This window comes from Gorilla gorilla, chromosome 3, assembly GCF_029281585.2.
Source record: "Gorilla gorilla gorilla isolate KB3781 chromosome 3, NHGRI_mGorGor1-v2.1_pri, whole genome shotgun sequence".
NCBI lineage: Eukaryota > Metazoa > Chordata > Mammalia > Primates > Hominidae > Gorilla > Gorilla gorilla.
The window spans coordinates 126,301,185-126,323,645 of record NC_073227.2 but is presented as its reverse complement, the minus strand read 5'-3'; the positions used below and the strand labels follow the sequence as shown (position 1 = coordinate 126,323,645).

The following is a 22,461-nucleotide window of genomic DNA, read 5'->3' as shown; positions in this document are numbered from 1 at the left end:
CTTTGAACTGATGTCAATTTTAGCCCTAAAAATCTTTGCAAGTATATATTAAACAATTACATACAGTTGGTAGAGTTTAAAAAGAATGCATTAGATACTTTATAAACAATAGTTTCTGGTTCTTCTGGTTTCTCTTTTCCTTTAATTTTCTTAAAAATGTATCACTGTCATCTTGTTTCCCAAGGACAACACACACGTTATAAATGAACAATCCATCGTCATACAATTTTTTAAAAAACTCCAAACAAGAGATCATCATTTTTAAAAGTATTATTTAGTCATACACAGAAGGAAGAAAACAAAAAACAAATTATACAAATATTGATTATAATCCACCTGCTCTATTTAAGGACACTGAAGTTGTAAACGACCAACTTAAGATTTTTTTCCCTACACTATTCACGTTGTACAATAGTAGTTTAAAATACTCCAAAATTATGCACAAATGTATGATTTGCATAAAGATTTTATTTAAATAACAGCATAATAGATCGTCAATATTATCATTTAAATGTAAGAAATTATGCTTCTGGAACATACATGAGAAGCTTTATGCAAAAAAATGTTAACTGTTGCCATTATTAGCTTACCAAAATATAAGATGGGTGAGACTCAAAGAAGAGAGTTGAGACTTAACAATCACGTTCTGTTTCAACACCATTATGTTATTAATAGCCAGTTAAATGTCCAAATCAAATGAACATTGGTTTTGGGAGTTGAAAGCATACAACTTCCTTTTTTTTTTTTTTAGATGGAGTCTTGCTCTGTTGCCCAGGCTGGAGTGCAGCCGCTCGATCTTGGCTCACTGCAAGCTCCGCCTCCCAGGTTCACACCATTCTCCTGCCACAGCCTCCCGAGTAGCTGGAACTACAGGCGCCTGCCACCATGCCTGGTTAATTTTTTTTTTTTTTTTTTGTATTTTTAGTAGAGATGGGGTTTCACTGTGTTAGCCAGGATGGTCTCGATATCCTGACCTCGTGATCCGCCCGCCTTGGCCTTCCAAAGTGCTGGGATTACAGGGTAGAGCCACGGCGCCCGGCTGGAACCATACATCTTTCAAAACCTACGGCTGTAGGTAACCACCTTAATATTAGAGTTAAAGCCCTTAGATTTTTGTGCTTAGCAAAGCAGTCAACTTTCAGATGTAACTAGTCCACAAAATTAGTATCTGGTTCTGACCTAAAAGACTCCAATTCTTTCCTTATGATAAAGAATTCAACATATGAAACATAAACCATGCTAAAACATTAGGAATTGACATTTATAAATATTTTCTTCTGAAATTATTACAAAGTACACTGTAAATTCCTAAGAATGTCTTTCATTTCTGAGAATATGCAATGATATATTTACATACTAAAAATCATTCCCCAACGGAAAAGTTATAAAAAGATTATTATCTATAATAATATTTTTTTTTCTGGCTGGGGGAAAAAGAGGTTTGTATTGGTACAGAAACTCAAGGAGGAGGGAAATATGCATAAATAAAAGTAAAAGTAAAGGAAGCAAATGATCAAAGAATCTTGCCAGAATTCAGGTTAGAATTTCATCTGCTTTGAAAGGTAACATGTGCCTTGTAGAGTATAGTATGTTAATGATCAGCCCAAGCCTGTAATTTCCTAACAGTTCTAGGTGTAACAAATCCAGAAAATGACTTAGTGGGGAAGATCAAGCCACCAAAAGCAGATCACACTAAGCCTGTGGCAAGGCTACTAAATTAAACCAGTTCCAAAATGCAGCTTGCCCTGGTATTCTGGCTGTTTCCCAGGCAGCTCTAAAGGCACTGGTTAAGCACTTGTTTATTCAAGCTGTTTACACCATGATGCAAGTTTCTGGGGGTTATTTCTTAAAGTACATAACTCGCTACAAAATTCTCAGTGAATACTTGTCATATACCAAAAGCTACTTTTAATCAAAAGCTAATTTCCAGTTCTGTAAAGTTATTTCAAATTTAATTCTTTTTGACATTTCTCTCCTCCAGAAAAAAGGAGTCTGTTTGATTTCTCTTATCTGTGAAGCATATTTTCTACTTTATTAAAATGTGTGGGCCTGAATGAAAACAGTTTAAGTTAATCTGCTATGTAGGCACTATCAACAATTTTCTCTAACAACTTTTATGGAAGTCTCTAGGCAGCTCTCACACTCAACCAGGCCACACATGGCAGCTTCCCTGATCCTGACAGGGCCCTCAGTCTATGGATGCAGAGACTCTCTAAGATGCTGTACCAAGAACTGGTGGAACCCTTTAAAGCTTCCACAGTGTTCAGGACTAAGAACCATTAGATGAAACTGTCATTTATTTAACATATTTAGTGTGCATTTACCATGTGCAAGTCACTTTAATAATAGTTTCAGGAACTTCAAATCAGAGAGACAACAAAAAGGATTTCTGCTCTCAAGGAGCATAAACCTTGCCATCAGGAACCTGCCACACTGCTTTTTTGTGAGGAGGGCAAAATAAGAGATGATTAAAACACCTAAGTTTATTTTAAGCTGTGGTTTTATTTTCAAAACTGGACTTGAAATTACATTTTCAGTGTCAGCACTATTTTTGCAGGTGTAAAATCCCATTTTGCTACTAATCAAATCCTCTTCTCTTTAGGAATATGGTTTTGGGGAGCAAGATTTTAACTTGATACATTTGATTTTTTCTTTAGAGAAATAGGTATGTGTTACAGGGAAAAAAGTACATGTTAAACTGGTTTTCTGAAAATAAGAGCTATCCAGTGATGAACCTTTGTTTCAATAATACTTTTAGCATGTCTTTAAAGCATGTTAAAGTTGATGCAGCTCCTGCAAAGAAATTTAAATGAATTTCTCTGCAATCTCAAAAGTGACTTATTTTAATCGTCTTCTTTATATTTTATATCCTCACATTTGGACAACAATATTTTACCGTGCTGACATATTAATGAAACCTCTGAGGGCTTATGTTCACCACTTTAAAAAAAAAGTATACTGAGATTCTAAGATGAACATTGGCATCCAATAACCAGAACCTAACACACTGCTACCTGCAAACATGCTGGGGAAGAAAAATCAAGTGGAGTTTTTTAAGGAGCAAACTGAGATAATAAGAGCATCACTTATTTAAAAAGATTATGCAGGTATGTTTGGTAAATTTCAAGTTAAAAAGAGTATTAGAGAGAAAACAAGCATTGGGAAAATCAGTTCTAAATCAAATAGCAGATAATACAAGAACACACTTTAGAACAGCAGCTTCTACCATTGGGACATGTCATTTTTGCTAGTGTGGATTTCATCTGATGGTTCATGAATAATTTCATCTGATGGTTCATGAATAATTTCATCTGATGGTTCATGAACCACCATTTTGAGTATGTTTTCAAAAATCAATGTTCTGGATGATTGTAAAAACTGTGTCTTAACACAGGAACAGAAAACTAAACACCGCATGTTCTCATTCATAAGTGGGAGTTGAACAATGAGAACACATGGACACAGGGAGGGTAACTGTTGGGGGGTAGGGGTAAGGGGAGGGAGAGCATTAGGACAAATACCTAATGCATGCAGGGCTTAAAACCTAGATGATGGGTTGATAGGTGCAGCAAATCACCAAGGCACATGTATACCTTTGTAACAAAGCTGCATGTTTTCCACATGTATTCCAGAACTTAAAGTAAAATTAAAAAAATAAAAATAAATAGTGAAAAAAACCCTGTGTCTATAAATCATTAGTTTACATGACATACCTCAAGGAGTATCTTGGAATAAGTATCAGACACTGAAGAACAGTAGTATTTCAGCAATATCATTTCTATGTCAGATGAGGTCAAGTAAGTATGTAAGGGATAGTTAGACACCATATGATTATTTCACCTGACATTTAAGATGATAGGGAGTATAATTTAAGAAATAAGTAAAAATTGACTTATCTTTTTTATTTTTGACACTTATCTATTTAGTGAAATCTAACCCTAATCTTTCTTTAGTTTAATTCCTAATAATGATTTTTTTTTTTTTTTTTTTTTTTTTTTTTGAGACAGAGTGTCGCTCTTGTTGCCTAGGCTGGAGTGCAATGGTGCAATCTCGGCTCACCGCAACATCCGCCTCCTGGGTTCAAGTGATTCTCCTGCCTCAGCTTCTTGAGTAGCTGGGATTACAAGCATGAGCCATCACACACAGCTAATTTCGTATTTTTAGTAGAGATGGGGTTTCTCCATGTTGGTCAGGCTGGTCTTGAACTCCCAACCTCAGGTGATCCACTTGCCTCAGCTTCCCAAAGTGCTGGGATTACAGGCGTGAGCCACCACGCCAAGCCAATAATGGAAATTTTTAACTGAATTTAATTAACAAGACAAGCCTTGTCTGACTTTGTAGCATGAGTTCGAGGATCACATTTCCAAACATATTTTTTTATCCAAAACTAGTATAGTAGAAAAAATATGGATTATTTATGCCATAGCTCTAAGTTGACATGCTAGCTCTTTTACTAACTCTGTGAACCTGAGCAAGACACTTAATATTCCTATGCCTCAGTCTCTCCAAATAAAAAATGGACTAATAATTAATAGATTATACCTTAATTATAATAAATAATGCTCTACTTCCTAATGTTGTTGTAAAGATAAAAATGGATTATATATATAAAATACCTGGGGCACTATGAGTGTTGAATAAATATTTGCTTTAAACAACTGATGCTGATTTTTTTAAAAAGTGCTTGCTAAATTAATCATTTTTATTTATCATGGAAACATTCCAAAATGGTCAGTAGTTGAAGGGAGATTTAATCACGAATCGAAGGGCTCAGAGTTAGGAGGAAACTCCAAATTTCAAATCAAATCCCCTACCTGACTTTGGCATTAAAGGGAAGCAGTACCTGGGGTCTGAGGTGGTTAATTATTTGGCCAAGGATTTCCAACTAGTTAGTGGAAAAACAAGGAGTACCAGAAGGCTTCTAAATTACTGATGCAGAGATTCTTTTCTTCAAAATACATTTTAATTAGTATCAGAGAATAAGAGGATACAATTTGTTTAATTGTCCTTTGATAAAAGAAATTTTACAATATTTATCATTAATATATTTTTATTTATCAGCAAAATGGCAGCTCACATATTTTGGAAAAATAGCTATGGAAAGTAGTTTGAGATAAGAATATTTTTAATTTGGGAGTGATAGAGGTGTCTTCGATTGTGTATTTATGTCAGACTGTTTTCCTACCTTGATTACAGGTTTTTCCAGCATAACCAGGATGACACTTGCACTTGTTTGGCCCGATACATTCACCATGTTTGCATCGTGGTTGGCACACAGCTGTGAAAAGAAGATGGCATGCATTATTTCTCGGTCAACGAAACACCAATCATATAGCACTGATGTCGTCCACTAGTTTAATAATAAAAGAAAAAAAACTAGAACTTACAACAAAGTAGCCAAAGTATACAAAATCAGTTTCCTATAAACACTCTGCAAGCTACACACACACACATGTGTTATGTATGTATACGTGTGTGTATCAGTTGGGGCTGAAAAAAATTTTAAATTGAAGGACAATACTCAAATAGTCAAATAAAACTAGGTAAAACTATGCATAAGCATAACTGATATTTACTCATAGTTACAACTTCATAATGTCCTGCACCCAAAATTTCAAACTCATTCTCTCAAATATACTTCAAATAGCAGTTCTTAGTCCAAAAGTACTAAGTATGTATGAAATACAGATAAATTTCTAACTAAACATAAAATATTTATTTTACTAGAAATGGTATTCCTAAGTATGAAATGATTCAAAATGAAACAAAAACCAAAACAACATTGTTTTGGAACTTCAATTCAAGGATATTTCTGTATCTTGATCTTTCTTAACCCTAAGATTCATTACAACTGCTTTTCAATCTATAATGGCCTTTCTATGCCCTAACATAGCAAATAGGACGTTCTCAGTTTGACATTCAGTCTTTTCCATCAACTGAGTTCCACTTTCTCAAGACTTCAAAATTCTGTAAATCATCACTCAAATATTTTCACTGTTTAATTGGAATTTATTCTGTTTATTCTCTATCAGTGATTCTCAACTGGGGGGCACTTTTTACCCCTGTGGAAATTTGGAAATGTCTGAAGACATTTTTGGTTGTCACACTAGGGAGAGGATACTACTGGTATCTAGTGGATAGGTGCCAAGGATGCTGCTAAACATCCTAAAATGTTCAGACAACCCGCCACAACAAATTATCCAGCCCAAAATGTCATCGTGCCAGACTCGGAAACCTTGTTCTGTACCAAATATGTGCATGTCCCTATGCCAGACACTATAATAGATGAAAAATAATTGTATAGCATGGTACTGGTCTCAAGGAGTCTACAATCGAGATAAAAATACAAAACCACGTTTCTTATTCAAAACAATATTTATTTATCAGCAATATGAAATCTGTGAAGAAATCATTACACAAGCAAATCCATATACATACGTGCAGAAAGCCTCATAGAGGAGGCTTATGTTGAATCTTGAAGCATGAGTAGACAGAGAAGGGAGCAGACTACCCAAGAGAAGAATATTTCACAGCCAAGTAAGCCGCTGTTTAGTTGGGAGATACACAGGGGACTCATTAAGCTAAAGAGATGGGTAAATGGTGGAGGAAGAGTGAGAAACAATCAGGTGAGTGGTATCAGATGATTATGTTCCCAACATTTCAGAATGAGAAACATGCACTTTAGCTCTAGGAAATGGGAAGTTTCCATACATTTATCATCATAACTGCCTGATAAAAATCAAAGCTCTGGGAATCTTATCAAAGCTCTGGTGATGGTATGTAGGATGGACTGGAAAGAGTTTAGAGGCAGAGAGAACAGTTGCAAGGCCAGCGAAACAGTTTAGGTCTGACGTGAAGAAGGTATGATTTGTGTTGGTGACAGGAAGAAATGAGCTTCAATAATCATTGAGTGAAGAGCAGACAGTCCTTGAAGATCAAGGGGAATGGACTCAACAATGACCCCGAATTTTGAAGCTCCTGACACCTGTTCCTACCCATTTTAAACCATGCTGTTCTCCATTCTGGTATATGCTCTATGCTCCCAGTTTCCTCTCTGATAATTATCAAACATTGTTTCCTTTAAGACTCTAATACTCCTGCAAAACTGATGTGCATGTTATTTTTTTTTCTACCTTTCCTCCCCCAACTGGCACTCATCCTTCCCTCACCTTCCATTCCACAGGGCCTCTTTGCTAATTTTACTTCCAGGCCTTCCTTGCCTGTTTGTCATCCCAACTGGACCCTGTACCACCACAGATCCTTAGACAGTGCTGTGTAGGAGGTATTTAATGTAAAAGACTATAGAAAGAAAACACAAGCAGAGTGCAAATGATAGGGAAATGCCCTTGGAAAATTCTTAAAATCTGATTTTAAACATGGCATTAAATTCAAAGGGAAACAATTGTGTTCATATCCATGAAATGAAATAAACTGTCCAGGAGGGCCTTCTAATATTACTCTTTAGCCAACTGTACACTAGGCGGATGGTTTATATGCAGTTTAAAATAAGTCCCAGAAGTAAGCCACTCTACATAATTTCTAGGCCCTATCACCAAGAAATACCAGCTTAAAAAAATTCTTTTTAATCTAAAAAGATGACCTTCCATAAATCTTAACATTTATATATACATGCAACCTGGGTAACCATGTATCACTGAGGCACACAGAATGCCATATTGAAAAAAATGTAAACATCTCAAAATCGTTAAGTGCAAGTCCAGGAAATAACCCCTTAAAATAACTGGAATTTGGAAAACTCTCTCAAAGCATGAAAAAGTAGTTTTAAAAATACCACTTAAAAACATAAAAAATTTATTTAGGACACTTTATAAAACAATTAAACTTGACGCCCCCAGGCTGTAGCCTTTGGACCCCCTGACCGGCTTGAGAACCATCAATTTATAGTACTTTCAGGTGCTTTATAGGACCAAAGTTTTTATTGTTTCCTCTCCCTTTTTTGTTATTTGTTCTCAAGCAGAGTGCCCTAATCTTGGGCACATCAAATGCACACATTCCAACAGGCCAAGACTGTTAATGTTTCTTCCATGTTTAGGGAGTCCTATTTCAAAACAAACTGTTGTTTGCACTTCCATCTGATAGGCTATTCAGCGAAGTAACCAAGAACCCTTAGATTAGCCAATGGCTATTAAATGCGGTAGGATACTCATAAAGTTGATACAATCAATTTCTTTCTTCTTAGAAAAAGAAAACCCTTTGGAAACTGTTGCACAAAAAGATATTCTCCTATATAGCACAAAGTTATCTTGCTGGCCTTAGTTCTGGAATGGAATTCAATAAATACGTATCAAACATTTGTTATATATATAATGCATTATAGTAGGCAAGTGTGGCAGGGGATTAGAGAGTCACAGAGGGTATGAAAATTTAGCTGTGGAACTAAAATATATTGGCTAAACCACAACAAGGGCTGTGATAGATGAAAGAACCAAGGAGGGTGTGTAATAACTACAACTGCAGGTTGGTGTGTTAGAGGCAGTGTGTTAGAGGTAAGAGCAGTGGAATAGGAGACAAAAGACTTTCAGAATATAAGCAAAGTAGGGGGGGCACAGCAAAGGGGACTGCTTCTTAGTGAGTGCAAAGTGTTCTCGTGGGGCTACAGTGTAAAGTGCTTAAAACAGCAGATGAGATCAAAAGAAAGGCTGACACAGATCACAAAAGGCCAGCTGGATTCTTACCAATATCTCTTTCCCCTCTGCTTTAATATAGAATGGCTTTTAAAATTTTTATTTTTTTGAGTGGGGGATGAGTTAGTAATGGAAAACTATGTTTCCTATTCTCCTTAGCAGATATGAGCAGCCAAATGACTAAGTTCTGGCTAAATAGGATGAAAGCAGAAGTGATGGGGTGGAGCTTTGGAATGCTGTGTAAAATGGGGGCTGAAGAGCATGGCTTGTTCTGTGTTCTCGCCTAGAACGCGCATGTCATGACTCAACCACAGTGGCCTCTTTATGACCATGAGGCGATCTTGAGAATGGAAAGAGGGTAGAGCAAGAAGTCATAATATTAACCCTAAATCACCATCCTAGCAATTTAGGGCACTGTTCTTTGTGTCACGTTACTTGTAGCTAAATACAATTCCTGAATTTCCTTGATCACTAGGCTGTGGAATCTGGACTTAGTCTGTGTTTATTATCAAGACAGCAAAGGTTTCCTTTTGATACAAATTTAGGATAGAAGAGTTATGAGTAGATCCTAGTACAGAAATAAAACTCATCAAATTTATTTTATACCTACAATACCATATACTCAGGGGAATGTAAAAAAAAACTTTATTTCTACATCTAAATAACTAGATTAAAAAGTGCATAACCATTTCAAAACTAGAGAAAAATAATTCTCAACCTCTGTATAAACTGGCTCACCTTCCAATAACACACTCCACTGTAATGTGAGCTCTCAGAGGTCAGCAAAAACCAACCTTTTCAGCAAACTGCATTACTCTGTGAATAGTAGGTCATCCCTTCCTTATCAAAAAAATAAAAAAGGATAAATGATCCATTTTCAGTGGTCTTCAAAAATATTAAAAGTAGAGTATATTCTTGTTTGGAGTAAACAACGTGCCTGCTGGTGCTACTGGCTATCAGAAAAGGCAGCATTGCTTCTCTGACCTTCGTGTGGATCAGAACAAGAAGTTTGGGCCGTATTTAATGGTCTGCTATCACTAGCATCCAAATATGGTTTAGCAACTTAATAAAGCTTAAATAAAGTCCAGGTAAAAATCACAGATAATCAACGAATGATAGACATTTTCCTCCAAAATCAGTTGCCAGAATTAAGTCCAAATGGGTAATCGCACTCAAAATTTGCTCTCTAGCATTCCTGTAGCATAATCTTCAAAGTGCCCTCAAAATAACCTCTAAATCATTGTTTTAACTAGAAAAAGAAATAAGTTTCAACTGGCAAAACAAACATAGCTCTTTAATGTCACATGTCCAAGCCTCTTCTGTTTGATTGCAATCTAAAATTTTAGTCTTAAAAATCCATCCTAGGAGTTTGTGACCAGCCTGGCCAACATGGTAAAACCCTATCTCTACAAAAAAAAACTAGCCAGGTGTGGTGGTGGGCACCTGTAATCCCAGCTACTTGGGAGGCTGAGGCAGAATCATTTCAACCTGGGAGGCAGAGGTTGCAGTGAGCTGAGACTTCGCCACTGCACTCCAGCTTGGGCGACAGAGTGAGACTTGATCTCAAAAAAAAAAAAAAATCCATCTTAAGTGATGTAACTGGGTCTCTGAGAGTTGGACAATAGTTTCTAACTCTAACATAAGCAGTGAATTATCAAATAAGTCATGAGAAAAGTAAACTCCCACATCAGTCCTATAATGTTTCTTATGTAAGGTAATCATGCTGGGAGTAAAGTGCCAACATTTGAAAACTAAGGATATGTTGAGATGCCCAAGCAGATGGAGGCTCTGAAAAGTAATAAGGCAAAAGCCAATCCAATCTCAATGGTAGTTAGTAACTTGAGAAGGATTTTCTCAATAGAAATAAGATTATCCTTAGAATTCCAAGAATCATTTGTAATTTTTTCAATCTACATCATGTTATTATGCAGACATGGCACCACTAAAAGCAGAACAAAAAACCTTGTCCTCCAGGTTATGTTCACAGAAGAAAAGGGGACAGAGAAACATGCAAGGGTAGGGCAGAAGAACAAATAGATATGAAACTGGAAGACTTTGAAAAACTGTTTTTACACCCAACAAGCTTCACAGAATTCAGATATGGACAAATTCATTTGAGCAGAACAAGAACATATGACAGGGAATGACTTTTGCAAATGGTAATTGGCCTTGGAAAAGGGAAAGTCGCTGAAAGCAATATGAAACAACTCACTCCTATATTAACAGGACCTGGGTGGAATGGAGGGAAATTTTACAGTGGTCCTCTGAAAAGTGCCCTGAGCCACTGCATATCATGAGCAGAACAAAACCTAGAAGAATCCTACTGTCCAAGATCTCCAGGGGAAAGCATCTTTCCAGCTTTCCTAATACCCTGTACTATAGTGTCAATTATCTGATGGTCAAATCTAAATTCCTGCTGCAGTAAAAACTGAATAATAATGCCTCTGATTGTTATCACTATAGGACACATTAAATGCCCTCATGAATACAGAACTCAAAACCATTTCATATGACTGACTGAATTTATCCTCATGATATTCATATAAGGCAGGAGAGAGGCAGACACTATCTTCATTTTACAAGTAAACAAGTAAAAATGCAAAACATGAAGTGACTTGACCAATTTCAGGAAAAATGTCTTATCCCAGTTCCATGCTCAATCCACTACTTCTTCTGGTGGTCAGAAAAAGACCAGAAAGTCCAGCATTTTTGAGTGCATTTGGAAGTGGGGAGAGTGAGATTATAACAAAATACTAAGCAGGAAAGGATGAGAGGGGTAGAGAATGTTAATAATGATTAAAAACATAAAAGTATTTAAGTAACATTTAAATAACTTAAATACTTTTTAAAAGGAGCGAAAAGTTGCAGTTAAGACCACAATCTACAACTTAAGAAAACTAAAGTAGCTCTGCCAGAATATTTGAAAAGAAAATAATTTCATTACCCTGTTGTTTGTTTTATGTAGATGCTGGATTCTGAACCATTGATGCAGCATATTATTATTACCTCTGTTGAAGTATTGCTATAATTTTTGTTGTTGTTTGCTTTGGGCTTCACATTTTATTTAACATTATTGCAATTAAGAACTTAACCACAAACCATAGTCAAATACGAATGTCAATTACTCAATAGTAATTTAGAACATAAAGTTAAAATAAATAAAGTGTCTAGTCTTTATAATGTTGTCTCCCAAGAGCTGTCAATAACTCATTTTATTTTCGTGTCTGGGAACATCCAATTCAGACACATTTACCAAGTATCTATTTGATCTCTCGCTATTTAAATTTTAATTCCTGAAGTGTCCCCTGCCAAAATAAGTAGCTGCATCTGTATATGTGCATCTCAAGTTAGCTTTTATTTGTCATAATTAAGCACTATCCCTTTTCACTTAAAAAAAATCCTCTGAGCGCTATTGTTGTTTTCAGTTTACTTGAAATTTTAACTTTCTCTTTCTATTTTCATTGTGCTGAGGGGAATTAGATTAATGCCAAATAAGACTTTAAGAACACATTAAAAAGTGTTACTATTTATTTGGAAATGTGAAGTTTTTTTTTTTTTTTTTTTTTTTTAAGTAGAGTAACAGTAGCAATGCCCACAGCTAGCACCTGGATCTTTGTTTCTAAATATTTCATTCCCTAATTTGTTTTCTAAAGAAAATAAATAATAAAAGGAATGAGGGCTAGGGGAGGGAGGCTAGAATAAGTTTTCTGTTGCAAAAAGCAATTAAGCACTCAAAGAATGGTAGAGACATGTGAAAAGAATAGAAGCTGGCTTGGAGGAGTTCCACTGACTAGATTTGGGATTGTTTGAGCATCAAGAAGAATAATGGTAGTTATTGATAACAATTGAATAAAAAAAGAATCTATGGTTACGAAGTGATTCTAAATAGGAAGAAGACTGAGCTCCTCTTTAAAGAACAATGCCTACTAACATGTAGAAGGAATGGCGAAATTTGAAAAACAGAACTTTACAATCATCATTGAAATAATTAATTTGAGGAAAGATTATCCATAGATGTTAAAACTTTCACCAAGTGAAAGTTTGTTGGGGAACAGGGTATCAAAACAGTGTGAATGTATTACCCCACAGGTTACTTACTAATTACAAAGAAAAAAAGGTGCCTTTCAGTAGAGAAATCTGATGGATACCACTTCAACAAGTGATCAAACTTAATATCACCAATAGTAGGACAAACCAACATATGTGCACAAGGAATATCATAACAGATGATAATCTATATAATATTCTTACAAATAAATTTAGTTCTAATCTAATGATGCAGAAACAACAGACAAATTTAAACTGTGGTAGATTCTACCAAGCAATTGATATGGACTCTTCAAAAATATCATTGTCGAGAAGCAAACAAACAAACAAAAGTGGTAGAATTGTTTTAAAGCAATTAAATTAAAGAGGAATGTCAACTAAATGCAGTGTTTGATTCTTAATTGGATCTGGATCAAAAAGAAAAAATCCATAAAAGCCATTATTGGGACAATTAGGGAAATCTAAATATGGATTGTTTATTACATAGCATTATTATATCAATACTAAATTTTTTAAGTGTGAAATGATACTGTGGTTTGTAAGTAAATGTCCTTGCTCTCTGGAGATGAATGCTGAAGTGTTTAGGCATGAAGTGTCATTAGGTCTGCAAGTTACTTAAAAATGGTTGAGGGAGAAAGAGAGAAGGGTGAGGAGGGAAGGAAGAGAGAGAAAAAATGTGTAAAACGTTAACAATAAGGATATATGGGTATTTACTGTTCCTATTGCTTCAACTATTCTGTGGATTTAAAATTTTTTTAATACAAAACATGGAAGAAATACATAAAAAGGAGTACAATAACATGAATACACAGACAACTATTATTTAACTTGTGAATAGTTGTTAACTTTTCAATGTAATTTAGAGAAAGGTTTACAAGCATAGATGCTGCAGTTAGACTGCTGGGATCCCAGCTCTACCACTTGGGAAATGTGCAACCTATACAGATTACCTAGCTTCTCTCTGCTCTCATTGCCATTTTTTATTTAAAAAACAGTAAACTCACAAGATTCATTAGAGATCTTACTCATAGGTTTATTGGAGGATTAAATGAGAAAACCCAAATAAAGTACTTAGAACAGTACCCATCTCATTAGTAAGAGCTCAATAAAATGCTAATTATGATGAGGATTATAAGTATGACAAGGAGGAAACGCCCCAGTGTCTAAGACACTATATTAAAAATTGGGGATATAAAAATGAATAGGAGAGCAAGTTCTCATCCTCCAGTAGGTAAGTCTAGTAAGGAGAAACAGAAGTAAGCAGAGATGTCCTGATAACAGATGCATGTTAAGGACACAGAAGAGGCAGTGATTAATTACACAGGCTTAGGAAAGTCAAAAAGGTTTGGAAAAGATGTAGTGCTAGAAAAAATTCTTTCAAAAAGGAAATATAACAGATATCTGAAAGATAAAAGATATCTTTCATAATGTAAGAATTCATAGAATATGATGAAATACATTACAGTATTTCTTTTAGTTGAAAATTATCATTTTTTAAAACATCTGATACTGTAATTTTGAGCAGGTTTGCTAAAGAATCATCACAAAAGGCCAGAAAATTTTAATGTAACCATCATCACCTTTTTTAGCAACCAAAATCTCTATGTTTAAAAGAGTCACTGATACATGAGTTGAAGTATACCTTAATTATTTTTAAAATTAAATCAATTTTGTTACTGGGCCTCGACTAATACGATGTCAGAGATTTGTCATTTTGACCTTCAGGTGTTTTTAGTTTGCTTATTTGTTTTCTAAAGAAAATGATAATTATTCCAAATTTATCTGATGAATAACCTTAAACAGAAATTTGAAAACAACTTAAATGTCCATCAATAAGAGATTGGTCATGGAAGTGATGGCACAACAGTCTTTCTGTGTCCAACATCATGGACTTCAATCCAGGCCTGAACTATTGTTAGAGGGACCTCCCTAACCCATGATTTCAGCATGCCATTCTGCTCCTTATACTCATTCACTGGCTCCTCATCATGTTCATTTAGATCATTATACTATTTCAAACACTCAGCATGGCATTCAGTACCATATTTCATGATGTGACCCTTGCTTATCCCATTGGCCTCATTTCCAATCACATTCACAAATATAGCAGTTAATTGCAGTTCTTAGAAATACACTCTCGAGTACCTCCACACATTCACATGGAATGCCATTCCCCCTCTTGTCTGCTACACTAATATCTAGACAGGCTTCACCTGTCAGTTTGACCATTATATCACCCCCAAGATTTTCACGCCTCATGCTGAGTTCATATCCTCTTCAGTGCTTTCATAAGCCTCTGTGCATACTTCTATCATAAATTATATGTATATACAGGTTTACTTTTAAATATATACATCTTATACCATATTTTCAGAGTTGTTTTTCTTATCTAGCTCCTTCACTAGACTTTGAGCTCTTTAAATACACAGTACTTGCTCTGTAGTGTACAGTCTCCTGACAAAGACAGACATGACAGGTGTACAAGGTGTTAAAAGAATACAGAAGAAGGCATTTCTCTGCAGGGAGGCAGGAATAGGAAAGATACCAGGAAAAACTTTCAAGAGGAAATGTGAGCTGAATTTTAAAGGATAAGTAGAAATTCACCATGGGAATGGGTGAAGGGCCTTTGACTCAGACTGAGCAGCATAAGAAAAGCCAACAGGCATGAAGCAGCAGAAGTCTGGAAACCCAAGGGCCGTCCACTGCGACTGGGCCTACAACAAGAAACAGTCCTCCACAGATAAGGCAATGTCAGCCTGAAAAGGCTTCTACTCAAATAATCAAGATTCTACCCATAATTGTGAACAGCCAATGGACTATAAGCAGTAGATGACACAATCAGATTACCTTTATGTGTTTTCAAGCACATAAATTGATTTCTTTTTAGAATCTAAAGCAAGAGTGAAGATCTATGATATGTAATAAGGTCATAAGGTAGGGAGACAAATATATTCATTTTCTCATTAAACTGTTTCCTGAAAACCACAATATGTTTATTAAGATTACATCTTGTCCATCTTTTTTTAATCCCTTTTATTAATAAATAGAAATGACTAGCTCTTACACCTTCAAAAGTGTACTGAACTGAACTGGACGAGGCATTGCAGAAGCTGTTATACTGGTGTAAAGATGTATAAGACACCGTCTCCACCTTCATGAAACTAATAGTCTAGCAGAACAAATAATATAGATCCATAAATAACCACAATGTAGGGCAATGTGAGATATGCTTCATGCAAGTGTTATATGTAGAGGAAGTACAGAAGACTTCCTGCTGTGAAAATCAGGAAAGCAGACTGGAGAAAGTGGCATTTAGGCTAGGACTTGAGGCAGGGCTCATTTTTAATACATTGTATTAGGACAGAATATAAACTTAAAAAATAAATGTGCTTGGCTGGGTACAGTGGCCCACGCCTGTAATCTCAGTACTTTGGAAGGCCAAGGTGGGTGGATTGCTTGAGGTCAGGAATTGCCCAGCCTGGGCAATACGGCAAAACCCTGTCTCTACTGAAAAAAAAAAAAAAAAAATTATATGGGCGTGGTGGTGCATGCCTATAATCCCAGCCACTTGGGTGGCTGAGGCAGGAGAGTCCATTGAACCTGGCAGGCAGAGGCTGCAGTGAGCAGAGCTCGCACCATTGCACTCCAGCCTAGGTGACAGAATGAGACTATGTCTCACAGAAAAAAAAAAAAAAAGTACGAATTCGCTACTAACAATGATTCACTTTTAGTCAAATATTTTCTTAGAGTTAGGAGTGGTGGTGATGTAAAACAAAAAAAAGGCAACCAAAAGAGGGAAAAAAAGAAAATATGTTTGTAGAGGATGACTTTTTTTCAGCCCTTGATATAAACAAATGTTGAATTATTAGTTGCTTACAATGGTTTGCCAAAACGGTAAACTGGAAAGATTTTTTTTCAAGAACTTACAACTATTAGATAACATTTCAGCAGATGTGGAACACAGATTTTTACCTATCCCACATTCTTCTTCTACTGTTTAAAGCTGTTCCTCCGTGGAGACAGTTGTGGCAATAATCAATGTTGACTGAAGTTGACGAAGGAAAAGGAAGGAAGGTTTGAATAGAACAGTGGAAAGAAATGAAATCATAGCCTGTGTTCTGTTCAGATCTCACCCTGCAATCCAAGCACATATCAAGTTTCTCTACTTCAAAGTCTCACAAGCCCTTCAAACTGAACACATCCAAAATTGAAATCATTATCTGCACCTTCTCCTGTGTTCTCTAGCTCACCAAATGGTGTCCTAGAGACTTGAGAGTAATCTTGATTACATCTTCTTCACCTTTCACAACCAGCATTACAAATACTGCGGCCACCATGTTACTGAATGTGAATGTGAATATAAGCCAGTTGCTGAGTCAAATGCTTTGGGTTTCCTCATTTGATCCTCATAAAAAGTCCTACTAGATAGGACTGTTATCTACATTTTATCAAAAAAGAAGCTGTAGCTCAGACTGTTTAGGTAAGTTTCTCAAAAACACAATTTGTAGTGGCAGCAAGTCTGTCTGCCAAGCCCATGTGCCCCCTCCACTGCCCTAACACTGTGTGCCTCTCCATCCTTTCTTTTCAGTATCTTTCAATCCCTCTCCTTCTCTTTGTTCCCACCACCACTACTTAAAATGAAGCCTAATTTCTCACCAGGTTGACTTCCTACAGGTCCCAGGCATTTACACTAAAGGAAGTGAGCCCCACAGGGAAATGAGGCACATACTTCTTCCAAATGGGCCAGCTACTGAAGAGGCCCCAGCTGATAGACTCCTTGCAGCAATGCAGACCTACCGATTTTTGAACCAACCCTTATATCCATGTCTCCTGTGAGACACTGACAACTACAAACACTCCAAGCAAAACTAAATTCACCTGAGTGCTAGATCTGATCCATTACCACCAGCTATCCTCTAAAATATTAATTTCTCTGCTTAAAATCTTTACAGTGTTCCTCTACAACTTTGTGATTAAGGCAAATGTATTTAATATGATATCAAAAGCCTTCCAGGAGTCCTTTCCCACTTCTCCCACTGCGTCTCTCATCAGATGCCCTTCAAACATATACCCCACATATGCTGGGTTGAGATTCTTAACAGTTCTCGGAATGTGCTCCTCCCTCTGGCTACTGAGCTTCAAATGCATTTTTCTGTGTGCCCAGGATACTCTTCACTTGACTGATTTATCCCTCGGGATTCAGCTGGGCCATCACCACTCCATCATTGCTGGTCTGGGCTATTGCCCCTTAAGATATGCTCTCACAGAATCCTATACCAAAACATGCCTCTTACCCAGTATTGCCTTCCTCTGTGGGCTTTCAATACTGATAGTGAGTGACGTGAATGCCTAGAGCTTCATTTTACTAGGATGATATCTGCAGTAGTTGGTCCTGGATCATGCAGGTAATAGCTGGCTCTCTCTCTCCATTATCTCTCTCTCTCCATTATCTCTCTCTATATATATATATTATATATTATATTATGTATATATAATATTTATATAATATATATTATATATTATATTATGTATATGTAATATTTATATAATATATATTATATATTATATTATGTATATATATTTATATAATATATTATATTATGTATATATAATATTTATATAATATATAATATATATTATATATTATATATATTACTTTTTTATATAATATATAATATATATTACTTTTATATATTATATATTATATATACAGAGAGAGAGAGAGAGAGAGAATGGAGAGAGAGAGCCAGCTATTACCTGCATGATCGAGGACCAACTACTGCAGATATCATCCCAGTAAAATGAAGCTCTAGGCATTCATGTCACTCACTATCAGTATATACTGATACTATATACTAGATATACTGATTATATATATATATAGTATCAACTGAATACCATTGAGTCCATGAAGTCTTCCTTGATCCTCTTCAGCAGGAAATGATTCTTTCCCTGAACTCCCTCAAATCTTTATCCCTAACTTTTTCCTATTTAAGAATCATAGAAGGAATAAGAGCCAATCATCTTACAAATTGAGTTGCTTGAAAGTAAGGGTCCCTGTTTTATTCACCTTTGTATCTTCCCAGCACCTAACTTAGCTCTTTACCTCTAGTAAGCTCTCAAATAATTATACAGATAAATTACAGGAACTCTAAATGCTCACATTCAACAGTTCAATTCCATCTCCCTTCAATTCATTTCCCAAGCACAAACACTGTTAGACAGCCAAAACTGTTCCACTCGGAGGTTTATGGATGGATATTATTAGAGAAATGGGAAAAACGGTTCAGAAGCACAGACAACTATCCCATGAAAGTTTTGATTTTAGAAATGAATAACTGAAGAATTGTTCTACTTCCAATTGATTATTTCCAAAAGATGATTATGGTAATCAAAACCATTTGAAAATGTGCTGTACCATCTGTCCTAAGATGGATCCTAGTAAAACTCGGCTCAGAGTTCTCCATTTGTATTGTATATATTGAGAACACACTAATAATAGCAAACATCTGTCAAGAACCGTGGAAGCCACCTACTTATAACCAGCAAGAATCTTGCAAAGTTAGATTTAAAGATTACAACATTGCAGTTCAGAAAAGTTAAAATGTCTAGTTTCTCACAGGTGGTAAGTCATAGGAACAGTTCCTGAACCCAGATGTTGGTGGCCAACCACACATTCTATTCTTTCCTTGGCATTGCCTCCCTAATGTAAGCTATAGCTCTACTAGTCAATCCTATAACTGCTAGTAACTTTAAAATACATATGCTTTAAGTCTCCCTGAACAAAGAAATTTCTGAACTTTTATTTCTAGTACTATCAATTTTGTTCCCAAATTTTTTTTATTAAAATTCTGCCTTAAAAACATTTTTCATGACGTGATAGTTTCTTCAATCAGTTTAAAGAACATTCTCAGGCCGGGTGCAGTAGCTCACACCTGTAATCCCAGCACTTTGGGAGGCCGAGGCCGGCGGATCACCTGAGGTCAGGAGTTCAAGACCAGCCTGGCCAACATGGCAAAACCCCATCTCTACTAAAAATAAAAAATTAGCTGGGCATTGTGGTGGGCGCCTGTAATCCCAGCTACTCAGGAGCCTGAGGCTGGAGAATCACTTGAACCTAAGAGGCGGAGTTTGCAGTAAGCCGAGATCACACCAGCGCACTCCACCTTGGGCAACAGAGCAAGACTCTGTTTCAAACAAACAAACAAAAAGAACATTGTCTTCTTAGAATCAATTCCATTAAACATTACAATTCCACATATTTCACCAACGTTTTCCACTAAAGTGTCATAGGGTGATAAGTGACATTATTTACTGCCAAAAATATCTTAAACAAGGAACCCTTTATGTACCTAAAACAAGAGCATAAATGCCCATAAGTGCTATTATAACTGATAACATATTTCATACAATAAAAATATTTCTTACCTGAATTGTTCCATGGAGAATTAATGAATATGAAATACAATTCCCTCAGGTTAATGATAGGCTGGTGTTAGTAATTTCATTTGGTGGACTTTGTTTTTATATTTGCTTCCTTAAGTATTAAAAACATAAACTGTCCTTTAGCTTAGAATGGAGGTCAATTTATTAGATTCATAAAACAGAAGAAAGGAATTATCAACTGAAACGGAAAAGTTTAATGTAATAATGGAATTAAAGTTAACTTACTATAATTATGTATAGAATAAGCACATCTCTAAGAAATATAGTTTTCCTAAAAAGAAGCAATTCAAAAACACAACTAATGTTTTGTTTACAGCTTTGTAAAATTATTTAGAAGGTATGCCTTTCAAGACATAGATTAGCCAAAATTATTTCAAGAAATATGTTCATCTAACCTTTGAGCTGGCACCTTATCCTGGCTATTCTCTGCCTTAAGACGTAGAAAGCTGCAAAACAAATGTCCAAAAAAAGAAATTCCAGATCTTTTCTCTGTAAGGAGGCTGGACTTGGGTATTTATCAACTTGTTACATTCCCGGAGACTTACACATATTCAACTTTCAGTGCTTTTCTGAAACAAAAAAAGATCTAGGACATGTTTAAAATAGTAATATTTTAGTCACCATTTTGTTATAAAAAAACATTTCGTAACAAAAATATTAACCAATAATTGAAGTTATGCTATTCTTCTATAGTCCAAATTCTAAATTTAAATATTTCAGACCTTTTGTGATGCTGTATTTTCAAATCCAATTTTTCATTTCCAGAATATTAATTTCTGATTCCTAGAGACAGTATCCTTTTATTTAAATTGGAGTTGGAAAACACATCTGAAAACATTTAAACTTTTGATCAATTAGTAAGAAAGGCTAATAGTTTTAAAATTGATATATTTTTACTTACCTGTTTCTTACATACTGTATGTTCCCTTCTCTCTCCAACTTTGGGGAGGAAATATAATTTTTTTCTTCCCTTCCACAGCATTTTCTTCTTGCATGGCTGCTTTGGTTGTCAATAGCAACAAGAATTACCATGAAAGCACAGCCATTTCACTTGAACATACATAAATAACCCAGTATGATGAAAGTAAAGGGAAGAAACTTGAAATGGTACTAATAATGGTCAGTGTTTGATCAACCTAGAGATTTTAGAGGTAAGAAAAGGGATAATTTTATTCTTCTCTTCTAAATTAATGCCTTTAAAGGATTAAATATCCACTGTAATTTACAATTGTATATTTATTTGTATAATTTGTATAATTTAAAATTAGGTGAATGGGGCCTTCCTTTGGGTAATATAAGAAGAAAAAAATTCTAAGTCCAATTTGATTTAATTGAAGCAATAATTTAACTATTGATCCAGAATGATTGCTATGTATTTTTAAAGACACAAATTACATTTGCTTGCTAGACTTTTTTTTTTCATATTGGTCAGGTTTCTACTGTTATTTTGAAAAGAACTCACCATATCTTGATGTTGACACATTCCTTAAATAGAATAATAAAATACATCAGGTACAATCTAAGCAAACAGCTGAAATCAAAGTGTAAATAGCAAATTACATTCTGGATCACACATGTTATGACTATGGTTATATATGAGAAAGAAAAAATATAAAAGGATACCGTTTCTTTAATATTCTTTAATTGCCAATTTTGAATTATCAAATTTATCAGGAAAAATACTTTAAATTATTGTAAGCAAAGGTAAAACAACTTAATAAAGAATAGCAAACATCATTATGTTCTAACTAGTTGTATTAGTACCAAATAGCCAAACAGTTTTGTACAGTCTATTTTATCCTTGTAATATCTTAAGTTTGGGTCATATTTTTCCTACTTGGCATAAATTAGCCTTGAAATACATAGATTTAGTAAGTTTTATGGTGTCAATATATACCTGACTTTAAGATAAAATTTTAGCCAATGTCCTATATTTTTTAATTTGCATTTTAAAACTACACAAAACTGCATTTTATGTCAAAGCAATGTTAAATCTGGAATAGATTACTTCTAGGAAGTTTCTGGGAACTATTCTCTATTGAAGGATAAGGAAATTTTTATATGCAACCATCACAACAATTTTTATGAAAGTTGCCAGAAATAAATGCCTTACATACAATTTTTTTTGCAGTATAAACCCCATTAAAACATTCACTAAAATAGGATTCATTCATAGCACATAATACTGAAAAATCTGTCTCATTTTCTCTTGCTAATCTGTTGCTCTATGGCCATCATAAAATGGCCACAGTAGCAAATACAAGCAACATTTCAGCAAAGCTACTCAGGTAGTTTAGAATTCTAGAACTCTCTCCGGCAACTT

The 22,461-nt window shown here is 35.2% G+C and overlaps 1 protein-coding gene across 5 annotated transcripts in view; it reads right to left on the bottom strand.

Annotated features, from left to right (window-relative positions):
* NPNT (nephronectin) overlaps positions 1 to 22,461 on the bottom strand; it is a 76,335-nt gene that overhangs the window by 39,001 nt on the left and 14,873 nt on the right. For 4 of the 5 annotated variants that reach the window (XM_004040231.4, XM_004040234.5, XM_004040235.5 and 1 more), the window contains exon 3: positions 5,186 to 5,278. In XM_004040231.4, coding sequence (XP_004040279.2) covers positions 5,186 to 5,278 — 93 coding nt within the window. Of the gene's footprint in view, positions 1 to 5,185; positions 5,279 to 20,533; positions 20,585 to 22,461 lie in introns of all 5 variants that reach the window. The other variant, XM_004040233.4, reaches the window with a different exon arrangement.